At 37.3% G+C, this 20,255-nt stretch overlaps 1 protein-coding gene across 1 annotated transcript; it reads right to left on the reverse strand.

Annotated features, from left to right (window-relative positions):
* Positions 1-3,747: 3,747 nt before the first annotated feature.
* LOC112503849 (uncharacterized protein At2g29880-like) lies at positions 3,748-4,450 on the reverse strand. Its single transcript, XM_025107835.1, has 2 exons — positions 4,328-4,450; positions 3,748-4,239 (listed from the first exon to the last, which is right to left on the reverse strand). Exons 1-2 carry the CDS (start codon positions 4,448-4,450, stop codon positions 3,748-3,750), a joined length of 615 nt encoding a protein of 204 aa, XP_024963603.1.
* Positions 4,451-20,255: the final 15,805 nt, after the last annotated feature.

Consider the following 20,255-nt stretch of genomic DNA (forward strand, 5'->3'; position numbering starts at 1 on the left):
ACAATAAAACTTCATTTGAAAAATCCACAAAGAAAATATTAGGGTTTTTCAAGAAGAATAAGTGTATTGAAACCTTAGATTATAACCAAGTAGGAGAATGTGTTAATAATTTTCATGTTTGTAGTTTAAGAGAACAAGTTCTTAAATAACCAAACAACAGTTTCATAAAAGTAGAAGAACAGATCAAATAAGAAAGAAAGGATATCAACCTTTGACACTTAGTAGAAAATGTTGAAGGGTTTTGAGTGTTCTTAAGTTCTTCCTTGCAAATATCTTTGAGGCAGAGTTTCGACAAGAGTATTTGGGAGCATAAGGTAAAAATGAGAGGAGAAGTCTCATATTTATAGGTAGGAGGAGAGAGAAATAGAATGATGAGAGAGAAAAATACGACTTTTAAAGTTGTGCAATGATGAAAAAGTAGCACGTTCTCATCCACGATTGGATGGAATTTTGAGGGGTCGCGTGTGTCAGAACGATACGCGCGTCTAAAAAAATCGTTTCGTTAAAATAAAAAAATCTTCATAAAACGTTTCATTTGCTAATCCTTTTAAAATACAAAGGTTTTAAGAAATTTAAAAGCCACTTTCTTAAGAATAGGAAAGGGTTTTGAAAAAGTTCAGTGATAAGAAGAATCACTAAATGAAAAGATATTTTAAAACATTTGATCACTGAAGAAGAAAAGCTTCAGTGATGGTTTTGTTGTAAAAAAGGAAAATATCTTAGAAAGATATATTTCCATAAATGATTCAGTGACAAGAGAAACACTGAATCTATCTTTTAAAAACTTTGAATCACTGAATGAGGAAAGGTTCAGTGATCATTTTGATTTTAAGATAAGATAAGTATAGTAGAGAGATATATACTTACTTAAAATGTTTAGCTATAGAAAGAATCACTAAAACAAACTTTTAAGATGTTTTGATCATTGAAGAAGAAAATCTTCAGTGATAGTTTTAATTTTTAATGAAGAAGAATGAGTATTCATACCTTAGAGAAAAGAGATATATTTACTCAAGAATTCAGTGATAGAATAAGAACACTAAATCATTCCACTTACTGGTTCATGCGTATAACTGAAAAAAATTAATCCTCCGCGTTTAGCATTCCGAGTTCGTTGATCAAGATGTTAAATCTTGTCTCATCAAGAGGCTTTGTTAAAAGGTCAGCGAGTTGGTAATCAGTGGGAATAAAATGAAGTTCAATATTACCATTCATAACATGATCTTTGATAAAATGATATCGGATCTCAATATGTTTGGTCTTGGAGTGACGAACAGGGTTGTTTGCAATCGCAATAGCACTAGTGCGATCACAATAGGAAACTTTGAAAACTGAAGATCGTAGTCGTTGAGCTGGTTTTTCATCAAAGGATTTGGGCACAACAACTTCCAACGGCAACGTACTCAGCTTCAGCAGTTGATGTGGACACAAAATTTTGCTTTTTACTCGTCCAGCTGACCAACTTTCCACCTAGAAGCTGACAACATCCAGTAGTGCTTTTCCTATCCATTTTGCAGCCTGCAAAATCACTATTCGAGTAACCTATTTGGTCAAAACCTGAACCCTTAGGGTACTAAAGACCCAAGTTAGGATTTCCCTTCAGGTATCTGAAAATGCGTTTTACAACAATCAGATGGGATTCCTTAGGTTCAGATTGATATCGTGCACATAGACAAGTAGAATACATGATATTTGGTCGACTCATTGTAAGATACAACAGAGAGCCAATCATTCCACTATAAACAATTATGTTTATAGGCTTTCCATTTGGATCTTTGTTTAGAGAAAGAGGAGGAGCCATTGGAGTTTTCATAGATAAGCTATTAGAAAGATCAAACTTTTTCAACATATGACGGACATACTTACTTCGGCTGATAAAAATACCTTTATCATATTGCTTGATCTGGAGACCTAAAAAGTAGGTTAGTTCTCCCATCATACTCATATGATATTCTTTCTTCATGCGATAAGCGAACCAAAAATATAAAGAGAGATTAGTGAAACCAAAAACAATATCATCGACATAAATTTGGAGTAGAATGATATGACCTTTAACTTTCCTAAGAAATAAGGTCTGGTCAATCTTTCCACAGACGAATTTCTCAGAGATAAGAAACGAGGAGAGGGTATCATACGAGGCATGGGGAGCCTTTTTTAACCCGTAAAGAGCTTTATCCAAACGATAGACATGGTTTGGATACTTAGGCTCAAGAAACCCTGAAGGTTGTTCAACATAAACTTTCTCTTGGAGTTTTCCATTTTGGAAAATACTATTTACATCCATTTGGTAGACTTTGAAGTCTCTATGGGAAGCAAGGGCTAGGAAGAGTTGAATAGCTTCGAGTCTAGCCAGTAGTGCGAAGGTTTCGTCATAATCGATTCGTTCTTCTTGTCTATAACCCTGAGAAACAAGACGAGTCTTGTTACGGGTTATGACACCTTGTTCATCTAACTTGTTGCGATAAACCTATTTGGTGCCTATCACAGTTCTGTCAGACGGATGTGGGACAAGGTACCAGACTTTGTTCCTATCAAATTTTTTCCCAGAGACTTTGACAGAGGCTTTGCACCATCTTTCAATGGTAGCATTTTCAGACATGGGTTCAGCAATAACTTGCTCACGCTCAGCTATAGCCTGTTCGCGTTCAATAGTGATGGTTTGGTTTACAATGACCTGATCATTAAGATCTTCTTCGATCTTAGTCAACTCTTTAATCTTAGAATGAAAAATCTTCAACTGTTCTTGAAGATCAAGATTAAGCATTTCTGCTTTAGATTTGAAATTCAGGGCATTGTAACGGTCAACCGTCAATATATCTAATGCTGATAGGCTAGAATAAGAAGAGGGTTCATTCAAGAAACATACATGAGCAGGAGAGGATGATGTAGAATCACTGGAGGTTTCTGTCTCATAATTTTCTTCCTTGACATCCTTGGCCATTAAGCAAAGATAGGCCGTATGTTCCTCATTAGAGGATGATTCATCAGACGAATCGGCCCAATCATGTTCTTCAGCAACAAAACCTTTGCCTTTTCGCTGAGAACACTTCAGATATTTATCATCTTTGGTTCTGAAGGAGGATGGGGTTTTCAAAGATGGCATCGCAGTCTTTTTTGACCTCCACTCACTCGTAAAGTGACCTTTGCGTTGACAGTTGTAACAGACCGTTGAAGACTTAGTTAGAGGCGCCAGTGATTCATCAAAGTTTTCAAGGTCAGACTTTAACAAATCCTCATACTTAGTAGAGTCTAACTTTGTTATAGAAACAGAAGAAGGAAGAATAGAAGAAAAAGTAGATGGCAGTTCAACTGAAGAATCTTTAGATATCAAAGCTAACTGAGAGCTTTTCATGTCTTTGGAATCCTTGATTAGATTCCTCTTAGGGTGCGTTTGGTTTGCACGAATGTTTCTGAGGGATTTGGATTCCTGGAGGGATTTGGATTCCATGGGATTTGGATTGGATTGGATTTAAAATCCATTCCTGTGTTTGGTTTGCAGGATTTGGATTTGATGTGAAATCCATTCCTCTGTTTGGTTTGTAGGATTTAGATTTATCCACATTTAACTACCAACTTGTTCTTTCAAAACCACATATTTACCCACCAAAATTTACCCACATTTAACTACCAACTTTACCCACATTTAACTACCAACTTGTTCTTTCAAAACCACATATTTACCCACCAAAATTTTCATCCATTTAAAACCCAATCGACATAACCTTCCCTGTCCGCTTCTTGGAAATCCTAAAACGTGTTCACCTTTTCAGGATCGTCTCTTATCAATGAAATTGCTTTATACTTATCCCGTTGGGCCAACGTCTGCATTTGTAATATCTCAGGAGTGATCATCGAACGTTTCTTATCAATTTCGTCGTCTCGTTCTACAACCCTGCTAAGTTTGTTCGCCATTTTCTCCAAAGTTTCTCCAAGTTTAGTAACCGCATTACTAAATCCGTCAGCCATGGGATCTACTTGACGTTTTCTCTTCTTACGATGCACAGTTGAAGTTTCTTCAAATTGCATATTTGCATTCCCACCTTGAACATTTCTAGTTGCAATTACATCATCGGACTCGTCATTCAGGTTTTGTGTTTGATCTTCTGTACGCGCCTCCTGTTCCGCCTCAACAAAATCTCTTTCTCTATTTCCTGTGGCACGATCTTTTCCGAATACAATACAAAGATCCTCATAAAAAGGATATGGTTTGTTCTTCCATTTTCCCGCCCCTTTWTGGACCTATTTCATAATAGAAATTATTAAATATACATATAACTATGATTATATATAATGCAAATATAAATACCAAGTTCTTTTGAGCATGTACCTGAAGATACGACTCCCAAACTTGGTCTTCCGCAACGACACAATGCTTCACACTATCGTATCCGAAGCCACTATTATATGAACCATTAATCATGTCATGCACAATAGTCCAATCTTTCTTCATTATTTTTAACTTTGATTCGATGTGTGGTTTCCCTAAAATCCCGGAGCCCGCAAAGATTCTTTTAACAATTGCTCAAGAAATGGTAAATAACCCGATTTAAAGCCATTATCGGTTTTAAATGCTCACGTATTCACCATAGTAAGTAAAGCTTCAACGAGTTTTGTTTCTTCAATATTCGTCCAAACTCTATAATTTCTATTTTGACTCGTCATACCTACAAACATAATGAATCAAAAGTATAACGACATTTAATTATCCATGTCCAAACTATTGAATAGCTATTACAAAACAAACATTAGATTTCAACAAACATGGCAAGTATGAGTTAAACAAATATTTGAATCATACAAATTAATTGGTAGCATTCCAAGAATCAAACATAGATTGTGCTAAATTGTCCCTAAATGCCGTCCACTCATTTGAAGTACCAACAACATTTATATTATCTCCGTCTTCGACTCCATGGTCTCCAGTTCCCTCATCCACTTCACCGTCATTGTCAAGTGGATTTACTGGCATTTCTTGCATTATAAAATTGTGGAGGAGACAACATGCCATGATGATCCTGACTTTTTGTTTAATAGGATAATACAAGTTATCTCGTAAGATTTCCCACCTTGCCTTCAACATACTGAAACGTCGTTCAATAACATTTCTCGCTGATGAATGCTTCATATTGAAAAATTCTTTGGCGGTGGTTGGTTGGTGTCCATCACGCCAATCATTTAAATGATATATTTGACCCCTATAAGGAGCTAAGAAACCCTCTCCATTTATGTATCCGGCATCAACCAAGTAATAACCTAGTAATAAATTAAGTTAATAAATCATCAAAACTTAACTTGTTAATATATAGTAAACTATTGTAAACTATACCCGGTCATGGAACTTTTAATCCATGAGGCCTAAGAAGAGCATCTCGAAGCACTCGACCATCAGCAGCCGACCCCTCCCATCCCGGCAAGACATATATAAATTGCATATCTTGTGAGCACACCCCTAGCACGTTTGTCGCAATTTCATTTTTTCTTGTTCTATATCTAGGTTTGTCTTCTTCTGGAACTATACATTTTATGTAAGTTCCATCTAAAGCTCCTAGACAATTCTAGAACCAAGAAAATGAAGATCATTATATTTTCATAATAATTAGACTTAYTTAGAAATAAGTAAATTTTAAAGAAGAAGTAGAAATACCTTAAACCATTTCCATCTTTGATCGGTWGAGTTATCGGGAACAGGTTCAGGTTTCTTAAGCAATCGTGGATGTRACCTTATTACGGCATCGCACACTCGAGCAACAACTCTACTAATTGTTTCTCCTGAACGGTGAAAACGACATATCATAACCCGATTCTTAACATTGTGGGCAATAATATGAAGAAACATGGCAACTTGTTCTTCAATATTCATAAACCTAGTTGTTCTTAACCCTCCGTATGTTTCAACCATGGCACACAACTTTTTGAAACATGCTCGAGTCATCCTAATTTGCGAGGTGGACATAGTGTCACTCTCATAAATGTACCTATGCATTATTGAGGATCGGTCCACATTTGAAGAATAGTATCCAATTTGTTGTTCATCCGTTTGTCTTTTAACCATAGTCATCCAAAGGGAGACAACATTGAATAGAACAACATTGACAATTATCTTAAACCATTCCAATGACTCTCGTCTCCTTTGCCTATGTAAACGTCTTCTTAAACTAAGGCGATCCATTTCCTGTCCAATTTCCCAAATTGTTAATACTCTTGATGCTAAATTGTTAAACATAGACTCTCTTGAGTATCTTATTATGTTGTGTGAAAACTTTAATATAAACGGCAATTATGACTTGTGACTGCAATTTAAAGTTACTATTGAAGAAGGAACAAGAAAGAAAGTAAAGATATATTAACATAAACCCAAAGGATGAGTGGGGATAACCTTTCGTTTGGTGCCTGCCATTGTCATATAGATGATTTAATTTAGAAATTTATTTGTAACTTCCAATGGTGCATGTATAACCCAAAGTTAAACCCGACAGCATGAGAGAATAACACCCGAATCTATTTGTGAAGCTCAACCATTCTCTCTTCCTGTCCTGCCCATGCTGTTTGACTGTTATATAACCAAACCAAACCAAACCAAACCAAACCAAACCAAACCAAACCAAAAGAGCCCAATATATCCTACCCGAAGATGGGGTTTGTTTGTGGGTGGGGGGAGGGGATGTATGCACACCTGTTCTCTACCAGAAATAGTGGAGTGATTGTTTCCGTGAAGACCTCTGACTTGAGAAAAGTGTGTGAAAAAGAAAATTTCCCAAAAGTTTTGAATCGTCCAGACATATCTACATGGCACCCCTCTTTTCCAGGCTCCTCCAAATTATGACCCGTGAAATGCTATCATAGGCCTTCTCCATATTTGGTATACAAAAATTTGTTACCAAAATTTTGGAAATCAATATGCATATTTGGTATAGAAGTTCCATTTACATGTCATGTTTTATTATCTATAGCTATAGAATGCCTAGATTCATAACTTCTTCCACCAATATGCACTTGTTACTTTTAAAATTGATTATGCTTAATTGGTTCAGAACATAACCATGAAGACAGAAGGAGTAAAAACAAAAGGAAAGCCATATTACTCTCTTTGGCAAATTTTACCATGTATTTTGCACAATACTTTTATAATTATAAAGTCCACAGACAGAGGGTACTAGTGGTGGGTGGAGGAGGAGCTGTAGGTTACTCTACAGTGTAGCTAGCCGTTGCAGCAGGTTGTACGGTTTCAGCTACATGTGAAAGTGAAAGCATAGATCGTCTTTTGGCAGCTGGTGCCGAACAGGCAGTCTATTGTAAGTGTTTAGTAAATAGCCCCTTAGGTAAAAAGTGTAATAAATACACATTTTTAAAATTGTGTGCCTTTTTATTATGGACATTTATTTTGGGACAAAGAGAGTACTTGTTGATAGGTCATCGGAAGGGTGCCTTTAGGCCGTGCTCTCATGTGCACTGGTTTATGATCGCAGGATCTGGAAGTGATCTTGAAAGGGCAATACAATGCTGTATTAGACACAATTGGTATAGAACCAACGGAACGACTGGGCATCAATTTGTTAAAAAGAGGCGGACATTACATGACACTGCAGGTAGCATATGCCAGCTTCTTAACTATTTTGTGAATAGTGGACCTTAGAATTATTTTTCTCACAGTTGACCAAACAATTCATATTCATTCATAGTACCGCAATTGACCAAACAATTCATATTCATTCATCAAAGCAACAAAAATTACCAAATACGCACAAATATCAATCCGTGTACCGTAATTAGGGTTTATATACGAACGCAATCAATAAAATAGGTTCTTGAAATTGAATACAGACTACTGAGAACAGAGAGATATAGAGATTGGATCAAGAACTTACCTCCGATTACGGGAACAGGGAGATATATAGATTAGGGCCGAAGGGAAGGAAGCGATGGATTAGGGCGGGTGTGAGGGAAGCGATGTCTCGTAAGCTGGTTGAAGCAATCGACATGAAGCGATGGAGAGTATTCAGGCCCTGCGCAATCGTGTGGAAGCGATGGAGAGTGAGGCCCTGTGCAATCGTGTGGAAACGATGGAGAGGAATTCCATGGAATTTGGATTTGAAATCCCGCGGTTTTGCAAAGGATTTCTAAATCCCGCGTCTAATGGATTTTTATGAAATCCTAGGATTCCAAATCCTTTACAATTAAGCAACCCAAATACAAATTTCCTGGATTTTAAATCCAAATCCCCTCCAATCCAATCCATTCCGGCAAACCAAACACCCCCTTAGTTGTTGAGACTGCTCGTGATTGAGCAGTATCCCATATAAAGAGCTAAAAGAAAGGGAGGACATATCTTTAGACATCTTGAGACACATAGAATATGTCTCCCAGGATTCTGCTAAATATTCTAGAAACTTCGTCAAAGTTTCAGAGTTGGAATATTCAGAGTTAGAAGACAATTAAACCTTTGATGTACTTCAGACAACGTTTCATTCTTTCCATAGAGAAACCTTTCATACTGTGTTACTAGATTTATCTTCCTCGATTCTCGTACCTAAGAGGTACCTTCATATTGAACACAAAGAGTGTCACACATGGTTTTCGAGGTCCTAAGCCTCATCACAGAGTAATAGTGCTCATGAAGAAGAGACATAGCTATTATAGATCTCGCACGAGTATCTATAGCTACCTTCTTCTTGTCTTCATCACTCCACTGATAAGGGAGCTTAGGATTCTGCCGTTTAGGAATCGCGGCAGTCGTAGTTGTTTCTAGAACAACCGGAGATATAACATATGGAACATCAGATCCGTTTTCTATATTATGTGGGATCTCAGGATCCACACCTTCCAAGAAAAGAGACATCCGATTTTTCCAGAGACTGAAGTTGTCTGTAATAAATCGGTGAGGTTTGGCAAGGGAGCCATTATCATGAAAGTTTGTGCTTGTGTTTTGCAAAGCCATTTGAAAAGCAATAAATTATCTAGAGAAAGAGAGATAATAAAATGCAGATAAACAACAAAACAAGACGAGAAGAAAACACTGCTCTGATACCACTTGCTGAATACAAACACATTAAACTTTTGAATTTAAAAATATATATTGAAAGAGAAAGATCAATACAGATTTTTTATAGATTGTTTTCGGAAATAAAAAAGGTAAAGGTAGCCTATCTAAAACAATCTAAGTTTACACACAGATATACTTAGGAAAATAGAAAAGATTTGCTGAAAAGATAAAGACAAAAGGATGTTCTTTTTAGGTAATAACTTTAGAATTCTTAGGAGAGATTCTATCTTGCTTGAAGATAAGCATAAGTGTTCTTTTTAGATGTGTGCATATATGCGTGTGTTCTCTGAATGGAGAGAGCACTCATGTATTTATACCTATTGCATTAAATGGAAATCAGAAGGGTTTGAACACACATCAAGCATTCAGAGGAAAACTTATCCTTTGCTACAGTGTATAGTACAATTGTATATTCATGAGCAGACATCCTTTCGTGGAGTTGGTGGGCACTAGAGTCAACTACTCGGCTCCATGCTGTACTGTACTCTAGATAGGGTATGGGTTTGTCCTTTCTATGTGGAAGGAAAATACAAAAACAATCTTGCACAACAAGTTTCATTTGATCGCTGAATGCTGGAATGACACTGAAGGTCTCTTAAGCATTCACTGAGGCTTGAGCAGTCTTCACACATATGTTGACCAGGTTGTAATTACTGAATACTGCTTTAGATCACGAACGCGCCAATCATTAAACTTCAGTTTCAGTCTTCGACATTCACTGAAGATTCTTTGGTGTGAGTTTTGTCTTCTTGAAGTATCTCTGTCGCTGTAGGATTTACAATGCTTGTTTAAGCGATCACTGAACAGACTCAGTGATGATCACTGGAACTGAATGAAGAGAAACATAATTCTTTGAAAGGTAAAAGGGATTATCATCAAATCAATGAGAGAGAGGATCAACAAAAACATTGTACCGCTTCCCTTGAAACCAAACAACCACTCTCTATACCTCATCTTGGATAACTTCGATTCTAAGTATCACCCTATTATGGACATTCTCCACCACCACTTTCTCAACCCTGCCCTCACCAACACCGATGACGCCGTTGCTGAGTGCTTCATTCAGGAATTCTAGCAATCTTGCGACATAATCGACTCTCAACGAGGGATAGTCGGTGAGTTCTATCTCCCTGCGAGCAAAGAATACGTCAACATACGTATTTCCAGGTTGCTGTTTTCCCACATCCTTCAACTACCCATCAAGACTGATCTTGGTTTGAACGAGTACGCACTGCTCCCAACCGCGAACGAGTTGGTTACCTTCTTGAAGATGTTGGGCTACAACCAGCAGATACGGTACTCATCTCAGTACCGTTGCCAGTTCTTGCCCCCAATATGCTCAACAAACATACTCCAGATTGTCTATGGGTTCTTCTTTGCACGAAGTTTGTGGAGGATGTGGCAAAGAAGATCCTTGATGTCTCCAAGGGAAAGGACCTACCATCTCTGCTCTTCCCTCGCTTTCTAGGTCTTCTTCTAAGTTCTAGTCTTTAAGAGTAGAACATCGACATCTTTTGCTTTCCTGTGCACAAGGTCCATGTGATATCTACATACAAGCCAATTGTGCATAAGGATGGCTATCCAGCTAAGCGGCAATTCCATCGAAATTGGTCACTTACATGAAGACGAGGGAGGTGCGGTGAGCTTACAAACATGTATGCGAGGCACTAGGACCAATGCCTCGAACCCTAAAACACATAGGCACAACTTAAGAGAGAGAGAAGAGGCAGAAAGACCTTTAACTGAGAGGGAACAAGAGAAGAGAAAGAGAGAGAGAGAGGTGAAGAGGAAGAGGCAGAAAGAAAAAAGAAGGTTGAAGAGGCAACCAAGAAGGCCAAGGCTGCCCAAATACAAAGGGAGAAGGAGGAAAGGGAAAAGAGAGTGAGGGAAGAGAGGGAGAAAAGAGAACAACAAGAGAGAGCTCGGAGGGAGGAGGAAGAGAAGATGAAGAGAGAGGAGTCTTTGCATCACCAAAAAGAACACTCATCAAGTTCTGACACAGATGACTTAGAGGGAGAGGAGGATGAGAGCGAGAAGGAGAGATTTTCTTCTGACAACTCATATGAAGATGATGATGAGGGAGGCGCTGCCCTAGTTCCAGAAGAGCCAACTCAGACTAGGAAAAAAAGGTAGGCACACCTATATACCCAGCCTAACTCCTAGTGCATCCACAATACCTAATCCTGTTGGTCAAGCAAGAAGGATCATTGAATCAGAGGCGTACACCTCAATCCCTATCCAGCCAAACCAGCCAGAGGTTGCATCTGCCTGTGGCCATATGAGCCAAAAGGAACCCACGACTCTGGACTCACCATCTCAAAAGGTTGATTCCTTTAAAAATATAATTTGCATGTCTCCCCATGCCATGCCACTCTCCCCCACAGAAGAATTCGTTTCCTCTGCCCTAGTCTCATCCCCACTTTGTTCAGAACAAGGTCTAGGCGCACAAGGCTTGGAGACTCTTGACAAGTCTCTAAGTCCACACAATGAGGACTCTGCATCAGACTCTGCATCAGACTCTGAATCTCGTGAAGAAATTTCTCTTGTCAGAACGACCATAGTGTCTTCTCCTCAACGAGATGCGCAAGGATCGGCTAGAAATCCTTCCACGACCAACGCCAAACAAGTTGTGACAGAAGATGTCCTCGGAACACGAACTTACTCTGGCCCATTTGTTGAGCCAGAGGTTACCCTAAGAGCATATGTCACAAGGGACGAGTTCCAGTCATTTGCCACCAATGTGCTTTGTTCCTTGGAAGAGCTAAAATTTAACTTGTTCCGTGCAGAGCCATCCCACTCTACACCTGCTCTGGATGAACATCTATCATCCGTTGCAGTATTGAGAGTTGTGTCTTTGATGAATGCTTCTCATCTTGAACAACTTTAAGAGTTGACGACAATAAATACAGAGACCTTGCAAAGGGTTCTTGCTCATATCTAGGGGGATGTGGTCTCCACTTCTCACTCTCATGATAAAAACGATGCTCGTCCCTCTGAGCATCCCTTCCGACTACATCTCCCGAATAGAAATGCGGGCTCTTAGTGATCGCCTACTTCAAAAGGTGGCTGATTTTACCTCTGACTTCAACAATATGGTGAAGCAGGCGGCTGCAGAAATGTGACACTCACTAGCTGTATTCAAATTCAGAGTCGACATCGAGGTCAATAAGGCTACACTGGCAGCGATCGACATAGTGGTGATCGATGCAAAATTTAAAGCCATGGCTCCCACGGAAGTGCATAAGCCAAAGCGCAAACCTGTCAATCTCTACTCTACTTGTGGCAAGTCATCTAAAAAGTGAAGGCTTGACGATAATGAGGACCCAAATCAGTCTAGTCCACAAAGTTATCAAGATGGGGAGAAACAAAAATTTATAGCACAAACTGCTACTCCTTCTGCTCCCCCCTCTGCCTCTACTCAACAACCGCAAGCCCAAGCGCCATCAAGTCAAATCACAAGGGCATTATATGAGCAAGAGGCGGTCACAAGAGAGGAACTCATGGAAGCCGAACTAGAAGTAGCTGCACAGGCAGTGCCAACACTTGATGAAGAGGATGCAATCAAGCTTCTTTCAATCTATGCCTCTTCATCAAGTCCTTCATCATCCTCTGAATACATCATGGAGACGGTTCAACCTGCAAGGACGAATGAAGAACAACTAGTAGTGGTAAATGTGATAGAGCAAGAGGAGGCACAAGGCAGAGCAAAGAGAGCACCTCTTTTAATGGCCATACCACTTACTAGGAAAGTAACAATTGTTGCACCTCCACCACACCGTCAAACACACAGAGCAAAGGCCCATGCTCAAGGGACCAAAATCGTCATGCCTACTCTAAGAACAGAAGGCCCACCCAGAGCACCACCAAGAGGCAAGGAGCAGCAGACCTTAGAGCTCCAAACCATCTTGTGATCGCATTCAAGAGATCAAATATCAACTGGACGCAATGATGTGGCCCATACCAAGGGACAAGTCTATCAAGGATACAAGTGATAGTGAAAAAATCTTCCAATATCTGTATAGCTAGATGAATGAGGTACCAACATAGAAGATCAACCTTCATCCAATGGCACAAGAAAATATCAGGCAGAGGTTTCTCCTATAGTTCATGCAACCTATCTTCGCAGTTCGTTCTATGGATGGGATCAAGCAAGTGCTCGACATCAGAAAGAGAACCTTCGCCCACAACTAGATTATCTTCCATGAATATATACAGTGGAACGATCCCATGGGCAGATCTGCATATTTACTGACTGCGATCTAATAAATCTTAACCCCTAGGTTCTTTTTGCCATGTATTTCTTCTCAGTTCACAAGAAAGATAAAGGTATGAAATATGCTATTGCAAACTCTGCCATCAGGCAGAAGATGACTAGCCTTATGGACTACCGGAGCAAGCTCGACTTTCAAATAACTATGGATTTGGGGATCGACCAACTGAGTGTCACTACGCCAAATAAAGAATTTGAAGGCATTAAGAACATCCCTTATTTGACGTTGTTGGTAGAACCAAAACATGGGATGGTGTTCAGAAACAAATAAGGCAATAAAGTGTTCTTTCGTGAAGACCAACACTTCAAATACTCAAATTCCTTTTTGCACAACATAGAGAACAATCTTCTAAGAAGCAGATATACTACCCCAGGAGCAAAGGAGAGGGCAAGAAATTTAGTACGATCTCTTGACAATGTACTGGAGTTTTGTGAACTTGTTAGGAGGTCTATGAAACTTCAACATATCTAGGCCTGTATCTTTGTTAGTATCTGGTATCTTTTATTTTTGTTCAAGTCATGTAATTTCCAATTCTATCGTATTATAAAACATTTAGATAGTGAACGTAAAAACAGAGGTCCACTTTGGTCTCTGGCTTCGATCAGACTTGTCTTATCATTCAAGTAAGAGTCTGTCTTATTTACACTTAGGGGGAGATTATTAGAACCTTACTTGTAAAAGTGTAAGTAAGAAGCCTCTTACTCTAGTCATTTAGGACTTGGTCGTTTGAAACAGTCTCAACCAAGAGCTCTTATGCAGAAGATACTAAGAGACATAACTCTTACTCAAATATCTAAGGGTCTCACATACAGAGCCAGTGCTCAACCCAGAGGAAGATCAAGACTTAAGCGTCAAAAAGCTTAAGTACTTGATGCAGGGCTACATTCAAGACACAGAGCCTCTGAGTCTCCTACTCCCATGGTTTATGCACAAACGGTTCATACCTATCTCCAAGACTCCTAACAGAATCTGCTATATAGACTCAAGTCGTTCCACTTTCCAAAGAACATGAAGGCTAAGGACGTTGAACAAGAAGCCAAAATTTGGAGCCTAGAATTTAGGAGATTATGTTTAGCATGGTTGTACAAAAGGAGGCATCCTACTCAGGTTATAGTTACCTGTTAGATTGCCAAATTAGACTACACTTCATAATAGAGAGTTTTTGTGAGAATATTGTTAGATTGAGAGTTTATTGTTTCACTCGAAATCTAATAAAGCATCTGACTTGTTCAAGATTGTTTTTCATTCTTGTTATCTTCTTGAATAATTCTGTTAACCATTACACAGTTCTTGCTTCCATTCAATCTCTGATTTTACTGTGTTTATTGATACTTATGAGGAATCTGGGTTTCTACATTTTCCAGCTAAGCAATTTGTTTTTTCAAAGGAGGGTAGGAGCGTAAGGTTTTTATTCAGCTGGTTTTGACAATAGTTTTGCATTTAAATAACTATGAGAATAATTTGTGGAAAGTGCATGAACTCTTGTTTCATAACTTTCATTGAAATTAGTGTAGTTGTAAGGAGCTTGCATTTTGTCTTTTTTTTCTTTTCTATTTAAATCTTCTTGTTCTTCAACCTCGTCAGATGATTTCATAAATTGAATATGATAATCAGGACCAAGGTCAAGATATTCAAATTTATAAAGCGTTGGAGTATAGTAAAGAGCTTTCTTTAAACACTTCGAATTTTCATAACCCAAACCTCTTCTCAGATTAAAAAAAAATATAGATTCGGTTGGTTTGTTTAGAAAAATAGTTTGATCCATTTGACCTCTCATATGTAGCTTTTCCTCAAGATCTTTGAGTTTTTCAAGTAAACATTTGTTTTGTTATGTAAGAGTGATGTTTTTAACAATTATGTCATCATTGACCAACTCTAATGATTTATGTTTTTAAGATATTTCAGATATCTCTTCAGCCAAGACATCCTTTGGTTCAAGAAACTTTTTATTTTCAGATATCAAAGATTGAACCCAACCAAAGTTTCTAGCATTTTCAGAATTTAACTCAACAAATTCATCTTGTTGCCTTTTAAGTTTTTTTTTTCTAAAATAGCAACTCGATCTTTTTTATTTCTAAGTATTTTCTGTAAATCTTGCAATTAGAGCATCATTTTATGCATTTGATTAGGACAAGAAGACTCAAGTACCTTAGCACTTGAATCAGAGTTTTCATCCTCATCCTCTGACATTTCTGATTCAGTTCTGGTCATCAAATATATATGAGTAAAACATCAGCCTCTTCCTCATCATCTTTATATCAAGCCAATGATCATCCTCAGCTATCAACGCTTTGCCAACATCCTTTTGTTTGGATAGAAGGAATTTGTTTTTGTAGTAATCAGTGTTCTTTGTGTGATAACCGGGTTTTTGAGGTTATGCACTTGAGATAATCCTTATGTAAATTATTATTTGATTATGTGAATATATGCATATCTATGTATGAGAAAATGTGTATGCATGACTTATGTTATTAACATCCATGAAGTTTTCAAAACATGCATGCATAGGGGATGTGCATAACTATTATATACATGTGTTTATATGCATCAAAGTATATAGATGTATGGTATTTATGCATGGATGTATATATATAGATTGAGAGGGAAAAGAGTTTTATATTATTTATTAATACACCGCCTATTTAGATAAGATAAGAAAAAGAAAATATTTTACACCGCCTAAAAAGATAGTTTCATTTTAGAGGGTTGTAACATCCAACTTTCTAAAAGTGTACAAAAATAAAAATGTCTAAGTGTGCACTATGGGACCAAATAGGGGAACCCATGTTTTTGTAGTAAATAAATGAAAAATATCAAAGTTAGATTGGAATACAGACTTCTGGATCGAATTAGAGGCTGAAATTTTATACTTAAGCTTCTTATAGATTGATTAAGAGATCTGGAAAGTTTCGTGCGAATAGGAGTTAAAACGACCAAGATACACATGAGGGACTAAATCTGCCAACTGTGTCAAACTAGGTTGACTTGTTGACCAAATTAGTTCAAAAACGAGATTTTGACTTTTTAATGGTATTTTTGACTCTAGAACATCTWCACACACTGGAAGGTGCGATTTACACATAGTAATCTCCTTAAAGCTCAAAATCAAGGAGATTTAACAAGATTTTTGGTGAAATTGAAGGATTAAACAAAGGTACAACACTATCTTGAACCCATTTCAWGATTTGTTGGTGTTTTGTTAAGAATTTGAGAAGTCTAGGGTTTCATGTGGTTGGGGTTTTTGGTATTTCATGTTATAAAATGGTTGTATAACATGATATTGATGTTAGATGATGATTAGTTTATGTTTTCTTGCTATTATAGTAAAATCTTAACTATGATAGGTATGGATTTCAATAAATAAGTTTAGTTCTTGTTAGAATGTGGTAATGTATCATGTTTATGATGATAAAGATGAATTTGGAGCTGTTTGGGCTTTTATAAGTTGCAAAAATGAAGATTTTCGAGTGAAATGACATTGTAAATGCGCAGACTTTAAAAATTGGTATAAAATTGAAGAAAATCGTATGAATATGAGATCAGTATCGTTGGAAAGATACAATAATGAACTTCAGTTCATCTTTAGACATGAAGATGTGAAATTGAAGTTAAGATGGGTAAAATCAGCAACATGTACTGTGCTGTAAAGCTGAATTTTGACAGCATTGAGCTGCTGTGTTGTAAATAACATAATAAATCACAGAAAAATCATAAAAATACGAGGTCAGTTGCATTAGAAAGCTATAATAGAATAATTTATTTAGTATTTAGAAGTCATTGGCTAATTATGAGTCTAAGTGTGGTAAAACATGGGATGAACAGAGGGCTGTGCAGGGGAAATGAAAGTAGGATRGTCAAGGTCTAAAAATGTATAACTTGAGATTGGTATATAGTTTATTAATGATACTTGAAATGTTTACTCCAGGGGATATATTAAGGCTATTTAGAGCCTCTGAAGGTCTAATTCTACTGTTGGTYRGAATTGRATGTTACCGCGTTCGGTTGTTTACATTAAAGCACTGTGAGTTTATATCGAACTTATACTTATATGTAGTATATGTATATGCTTTCTTACTGTAAATTAGTTGATTTGCATATGTTATCGAATATTTTGAACGGGTCAAGTCCCATGGTCTTGAATTGGTATTTGTTGTTCATTCCGAGATGTTTGTCGAGTCGGGATTCGAAACCTTCTTTTTGTCTATATGTAAACCATGATCTACGAGTATTACTTTGTGTGATATGCTGTAGCATGGTGTATGTCCACGTATCCCAAGGAGAAAGAGGTTGGGTGTGGCATACCGGTTATCGTACTCACGTATCCCGAATGGTAAGGAGTCTGGTGTGAGTACTTTGCACGGGCCCAGCAGATGAAGAAGGGGTGTGGTGCACATATTTACTCTACTCTTGTCGATCATGCTCCTGAATTATTAAATCGATCTCGTTTCATTGACGCTAAGTACCTTGTGAGTTGTATGGCTTCTTSATACGTTGATTTGATCCGGTATCGAAATCATACATGTAACCTGTTGATTACAAATTTGTAATGTGTGTCATGTACTAATTTCTGGTTTAATTATGAATCAGTAAGTGTTCGTTTAGCGTATTAAGGATCGGTGAGTCGTTATGGTTTTGTTAACCTCTATATACTTGATATGTTCCGTAGAAATTTGAAAGCTAGAGATTTATCGGTTTTGCCTTCTAATTCTTTTGTTAATATATGTATATTGCATCTAATTATATGCTTTGATATATACTCAMTAAGCGATTCGCTTACCCYCWTAAGTTTAAAATCTCAGGAAAAATCGRTACGAGTYAAGATAAAAGCAAGGTGGGTTAGCTTTCGGTTGTCACTTAGAAGATCGGGAAGTAACTTTTGGTACATGTTTCGTATGTTTATAAAATGTTTCGAGTTTGTAATTATTACTCGTATGTTGGGTAGTTATACTATTGTCCCGACTTTTGGTTTGTAAAAGTCTTAGTTTGTAAGTTGTTTAATCTATTTGCGAGGGATGTTTGACTTAGCGGTCAAACTAAACTTAACTTTTGGTGGATAATTAGAAATCGTATCCCGTCTTGGATTCGGGTGAATTCCTCTTTTTTTTGGTCGGTTAAAATTCCTGTCAATTGGTATTTTTATTTTAATGAAACCGCGATGTTACAAGGGTTATCTTCAAGATTGAGAAACGAAAATAGTGAGAGAAAAAGGTGTATGTCTTTCTTCTAAAAATTTATAAGTTGGAAATTGGGGTTTGAAGTTGAAGCAGTTTCTGTTGTGTTTAAGGTGAGTTTTTGTTTTAAATATACAGCCTCTAAACTTGTTGAGGTTTCTGGTTTTTGTTTGGGACTGTTGAAATTATTGTGTAGTGGGTATGTGTTTATTTTTTAAAGATTTTAAGATTGGGAAGTACTTGAAATCGAACAGTGTTGTTCGATAAGAATATATTGTTTGATCAAAGTTTTATCCAATAAAAAATGGTTTTTGGACAGTATTGTCCAAGGAAAGTATGATCAAATCATTTGGGATTTAAAGAGTATTTATATATCTTTAAAATGAGGTTATAAATATGGAAAATATACTTTTTGGGTTTTATTTCAAGAACGGTTGTCACTTTAGTCTGTTCTGATTTGGAACAATGTTTCTACGGGACGGTTGTGACTTCGGTCTTTTCCGGTAAGAAACTATTTTTAGGCCATTATTGGCTAATACTACAAATGATGTTCTTCAGGACGGTTGTGATTTCGGTCAATTCTGATTTCAAAATTCTGTTTCCACGGGACGGTTGTGAATTCAGTCTGTTCCGGTACGAAACTCTTCATCTGTAGATTTGAGGAGGAAAAAAGGGTGGCATTTGGATAACTGTGGTTACTATGCGAACAAGAGGTAATAGCTCTGGGTTAACATTTCTCTGTGACTTGGGAACTTAGAGATATTTCTCTTATTGAGAATGGGAAAATCGGCTCTTAGGTAGAGGCATTATTGCCTTTGATTTCAAATGATTTTAATAAAATCAGAGTATCCAATTTTTTAATTGATTGTGAGAAAACAAGTATTTGATTGGAACCAGAAGAGCTCTGGTTAGTCTGCAGCATAGACCAGAGAGCTTTTGGTCCTATGAGAAATCTTTTGAAGAATGTACTCGGAACCAAAGGAGCTCTGGTAGGTCTTTAGAACATACCATAGGGCCTTTGGTTATACGAGAAACCTTTTTAAGTGTTTGCGAGAATTTCATGGTCCAGAGAATTTGTATGTGCTATATAGTGGCTGTGTATCGAGAAGTTGGTTATGCAAGTAGTTTCAAGTGTTTTCGAAATTTATACGACACAAAGGCTCTGTATGTACTATACAGAGGCTCTGTGTCATGAAAGTTGTATTTTTAAACCTGTAATATAAGCTCTATATTTGAGAATGATGTCCGAGCTCTGTCTTTTGAAACTTATCTTATTATATAATCTTTCAAGTTAACTTAACCTTTTAAATATCTATTTTCAAATAAAATAGAGAACCAGAGGAGCTTTGGTTATGTTTTAGTAATTCTTTTTCTTAAACTTTATTTTAGTCATCCAGAGGGCTTTTAGCGTAAAGGTATGGCTTAATTATTTTGGTAGTATGAGTACAGGAGCTCTGGTTGAATGGAGCAGTAGCTGTCCTTTAGACGCAGACAAGCTCTGGTTTAGTAACCAAAAGGACGCTGGTCCTTAAGAGCTTAAGGAGCTCTAACCAGTTGAGCCAGAGGAATTTTACATCTCTGTATTTTATAGTTAATACAAATTTTCGGGACTTTATATTTGTATATGTGAAGTAATAATTTTTAAATGTTTTGGTGATCTTCACCTTGTAATTGCAATGAAAGGGTTATTTCACTTCATCTTCCAGTCTAACCTTCCTTTTGTGTTTTAAATATGCTTTACAGGACCAGCAGGGTCTCGGGATGTAAGGGGAA

The sequence above is a fragment of the Cynara cardunculus genome, unplaced genomic scaffold, assembly GCF_001531365.2.
Source record: "Cynara cardunculus var. scolymus isolate 2C unplaced genomic scaffold, CcrdV1 Un_Scaffold_3988, whole genome shotgun sequence".
NCBI lineage: Eukaryota > Viridiplantae > Streptophyta > Magnoliopsida > Asterales > Asteraceae > Cynara > Cynara cardunculus.